This window comes from Acanthochromis polyacanthus, chromosome 3 (assembly GCF_021347895.1).
Source record: "Acanthochromis polyacanthus isolate Apoly-LR-REF ecotype Palm Island chromosome 3, KAUST_Apoly_ChrSc, whole genome shotgun sequence".
Classification (NCBI taxonomy): domain Eukaryota; kingdom Metazoa; phylum Chordata; class Actinopteri; family Pomacentridae; genus Acanthochromis; species Acanthochromis polyacanthus.
Window position 1 is genome coordinate 35,450,066 of NC_067115.1, and position 3,576 is coordinate 35,453,641.

The 3,576-nt window shown below is 44.1% G+C and overlaps 1 protein-coding gene across 2 annotated transcripts; it reads right to left on the reverse strand.

Annotated features, from left to right (window-relative positions):
• Positions 1 to 269: 269 nt before the first annotated feature.
• LOC127533217 (uncharacterized) lies at positions 270 to 3,373 on the reverse strand. Of its 2 annotated transcripts, none has more exons than XR_007941001.1 (3): positions 1,373 to 3,373; positions 1,173 to 1,272; positions 270 to 863 (listed from the first exon to the last, which is right to left on the reverse strand). XR_007941001.1 is itself a non-coding variant. In XM_051945745.1 (3 exons), exons 1-3 carry the CDS (start codon positions 1,666 to 1,668, stop codon positions 342 to 344), a joined length of 918 nt encoding a protein of 305 aa, XP_051801705.1. In that variant the 5' UTR covers positions 1,669 to 3,050; the 3' UTR covers positions 270 to 341. The 2 variants fall into 2 exon arrangements, 1 of the variants encoding a protein (XP_051801705.1); XM_051945745.1 differs by having other exon boundaries at positions 1,373 to 3,050.
• Between the last annotated feature and the right edge of the window lie 203 nt (positions 3,374 to 3,576).

Genomic DNA, 3,576 nt, shown 5'->3' on the forward strand with positions numbered 1-3,576 from the left:
TGAAAGACAATTGGAGTAAAAAATAACATAATACTAATTATGGGCGCCCAGATAGCTCAACTGGTTGAGTGGGCAACCCATAAACATGGGCCCCAATGCAGTGGCCTGGGTTTAACTTAGCCTCATGGCCCTTTATTGCAAGTCTTCCCCCCATTCTTCTCCCTACTTTCCTGCCTGCCTCTCTGCTAACCTGTCAAATAAGGTCAACAAAAGGCCAAAAAAATACCAGCTATGTTGTGTCCATGGCATATGTTCGCTCAGTATTCTTAGCAGTGGCGGCTGGTGATAAAATATTTTGGGGGGGCGCACTAGCAGACGGGCATTACAACACAACAAAACAATTACTTGAACATAAATTTTTCTCTCCTCTCCTTCAGGCCAGCAAATTTATTAATGATTTTCTGATTGAAATCTGTCATTTCACAAACAAGTCTCTTTTCCATGGAGAGCATGGCCAAGGCATTCAGCCTTTCCTGGATGTTTCTGACAAAAGTTTTCACTCTTTTCAAGGTTGAGAAACACCTCTCTGCTTCAGCTGTGGTCATGGGTGTGGTGATCAGGATCCTTAAAAGATTGACAGTTTCTGAAAAGACGACTTCAAGATTGTTCTCCATAAACAGCTGGAATAGGTCAAGTGCACCACAGCAGGCTCTGAACTCTACTTTGCTGTAGATGAGACCGAGTTCTGTCTTCAGCTTGCTTCCATTCAGCATCGGGTAGGCCTTCAAAGTGCGTTGCAGTGCCTCTTCAGGAAATGACCCGTGATGTTCTTCAAACCTGTCCCCCTGCAACAAGGTTGCACAGACGAGATGGTCGGTGAAGGAGAAGCGCTCCTTGGTGTGTCCCAGAACGGTGTTGCAGATCTACAGAGAGAAGGATACAAAAACATATAGAGAAAAAATAGATATGAAATGAATATACTTTTGTTGACACTGTTACCCTCTGTTACTGCATGGTTTTGGAAAAATATCTTGCTATTATTGACTACTGCAATTGTGACATGATTTTTAAAATTTTTGAATAATTTTCATTAAACGGATTGTGATTAGATGATCTCTGCAACATGACAATGACATATTTAAATGCCATATTTCAAAACACATTTCTCCTCTAACAAACATTACAACCTCCAATGAAACATCGACTATGAGATTTCTACAACATAAACTCACGTCTTCTGCAACCCTTTGACGATCCTCTGAACTGAGTGCCCGACGCCTCTTTGCTGTCGGACAGCCACTTCTTTGCTCACCCATGGAATGGAGAGAATTTCTGTGAAGGGTAAGGAGAAGTCATAATAATAACCAAAAAGGGGAAAAGAGATCATGTTGAAAAATGTGATGATCATATTACTGACAGGAATACTTATTACCTGATGTTTTCCATGTCCTGTTCAAACTGCTGGATGCTCACTTTTATGTGGACTGCATCTATGTTCTTCTTCTGGAGCTTGGCATAGAGGAGGTCCACATGTGGCATGATGTGGTGAAAAAGTTCCAGAAAGAACTTAAAGTCCTGATGTTCCAGCAGCATGGCCATGGCTCCTGCCTCTCTGATGGTACTGGCATCAAAGTCACCTGAGTCTTGTATGTTCTGAAAACACTGAATGAGATCCTCTCTGTGCTCAAACAGTGTTGATGGCTCGGCTGTGAAAGTTCCATCTGACATTGCTGGATGTTGGCAGTCTATGGGCCACCATTTTATCAAGAACAGCTGTACGCTTGGGTGATCAGGAAAAAAAGCTGGCAAATCCACCCAGGTCAGAAAAAAAAATTCTCACATTGGAAATGTGAGAGGTGGTCTGCTGCATGATCAGGTTGAGTTGGTGTGCATAGCAGTGGATAGAGTGGGCATTTGGGTACACATATTTGATTTTCCTCTGAACACCTGCAGTGGCACCCCTCATCACACTGGCTCCATCATACGCCTGGCAGATTAGCTTGCTTTTCTGATCCTCAGGAATGATGGCAGCAAGACGCTCTGTTAATGCAGTAGCAATGGACTCAGACGTAGCTGACTGCAGAGGAATGAATTCAAAAAATCTTTCCTGCACACTGTGTTTGTCATCAATGTAGCGTAGTACAAGCACAAGTTGTGACTGTGTTGAAATATCTGTTGTCTCATCTGCCTGGATTGACACAAAAACACTCTTTTGGGCTTCTTTAATTATTTGCTCCCTTGCAACAGACAACATACAGTCCAGGAGCTCATTTTGGACAGTTTTTGAAGTACCCTTAAAAACAGTGGCAGTTTCAAGGTGCTCTTTCAAAGCTCCATCCAGAGAAGCAACAAAATCCACCAACCCACAAAATATCCCAGGGTTAACAGAGCTCTCACTCTCATCATGGCCACGTAAAGCCAACTCAAAGGCCCCACAAAATTTCACACAGTCTGTTGTCCTGGACAGTATGTGACAGTTTTTTGTCACCTCTTCATTGTGCCTTCTAATGCCAACTCTGTAGCCCTCATCTAGTTGTTCAGCAATGCTAACACGGCCAAAAAACTGTAGCTTCATGCTGTTGTCAAGGTGGCTACGGCTACCTTCATGCCGTTTGCATTTTTCAGAGAGATGTTTCAGGTCTCTGACCCCCGTTGTTGTCCACAGAACTTCAGTGCCAACACTTTGAAAAAGCAAGCAGAGAAAGCAATACAGAGCATTGCTAACTTCACATCCAGCTAGCCAGCTGTGTTTAGCATAACACAGGCGGGAGAAGCCCCGGGTGTAACTCCGTCCATGGTCACTTGCCTGCTGCTGGATTTGTAAATCAGGTTGCTCCGGTCCTAGCTCCTTTATCCTTTTTTTTTCCTCCAGCGAATGCCTTGTAAAAGGATTATTTCGTAAAGAAACAACCGAATTTTCTTTTGCTGCCGCCATCATCTTCTGTCTTGTTGTTGTGGTCTGTCTGTCTCTCTCAGTATGTGTCTGTGTACGCTGCCAGGGGTGACTTTGATTGACAGGTATCATGAATCAATCAGATCAGATGAAAAATGATCACCCAAACGCGCTGATTCGCCAGGGACGCAGAGAGCTGCGCCAGGAGCACTGTTGCCAACTCCTCAGCAAGGAAAGTCGCTGTTGGCTGTCCTAAAAGTTGCTAGAAGTCGCTAAATGACGTCATCGCCTAATTTGCATATTTCCCAGTTTGCATGTAATTGTAATCAATGTTGTAGGAGAGAGGAATAACGTTGTGGAAGAGACCAAAAAGTGAATATAAAACACCCAAAATATGTTTTCTTACTAGAGGCTAAATGCTGTGGTTTATTTTAGCATGACACTGAAGAAACATTTTCATTTATATTCTGCTCCGTAAGTCTGGATGGGATCTGTAGTGACTTTGCGCATGCGCAATTCATCTGTCGTCTGGCCGCGGAGTGATGTGGGTCTCCCCCAGAGTGCGAATTATACAATGACAATTGGGGGGGTCAACATTTTTTAGAGGCCAGGGTGAAAAGGGAACCCAGTACAGCGCAGGCGCCTGCTTAAAGCTGCTGTCCGGAGTTTGAATCGCAGCGTCTCCCAAAACGCTGTTGGTCCCACCCTCCCTCCCTCTGATTTCGCCCCTTTATTTGTGCACG

What these genes read in the sequence shown, in the direction of transcription:
- LOC127533217 (XM_051945745.1), bottom strand. Translation starts at nt 1,668, where the DNA reads ATGTCAGATGGAACTTTCACAGCCGAGCCATCAACACTGTTTGAGCAC. An exon ending in CAGGACATGGAAAACATCAG is followed by an intron (nt 1,273 to 1,372) that starts GTAATAAGTATT and finishes TACCCTTCACAG; the next exon opens with AAATTCTCTCCATTCCATGG. An exon ending in GTCAAAGGGTTGCAGAAGAC is followed by an intron (nt 864 to 1,172) that starts GTGAGTTTATGT and finishes TTCTCTCTGTAG; the next exon opens with ATCTGCAACACCGTTCTGGG.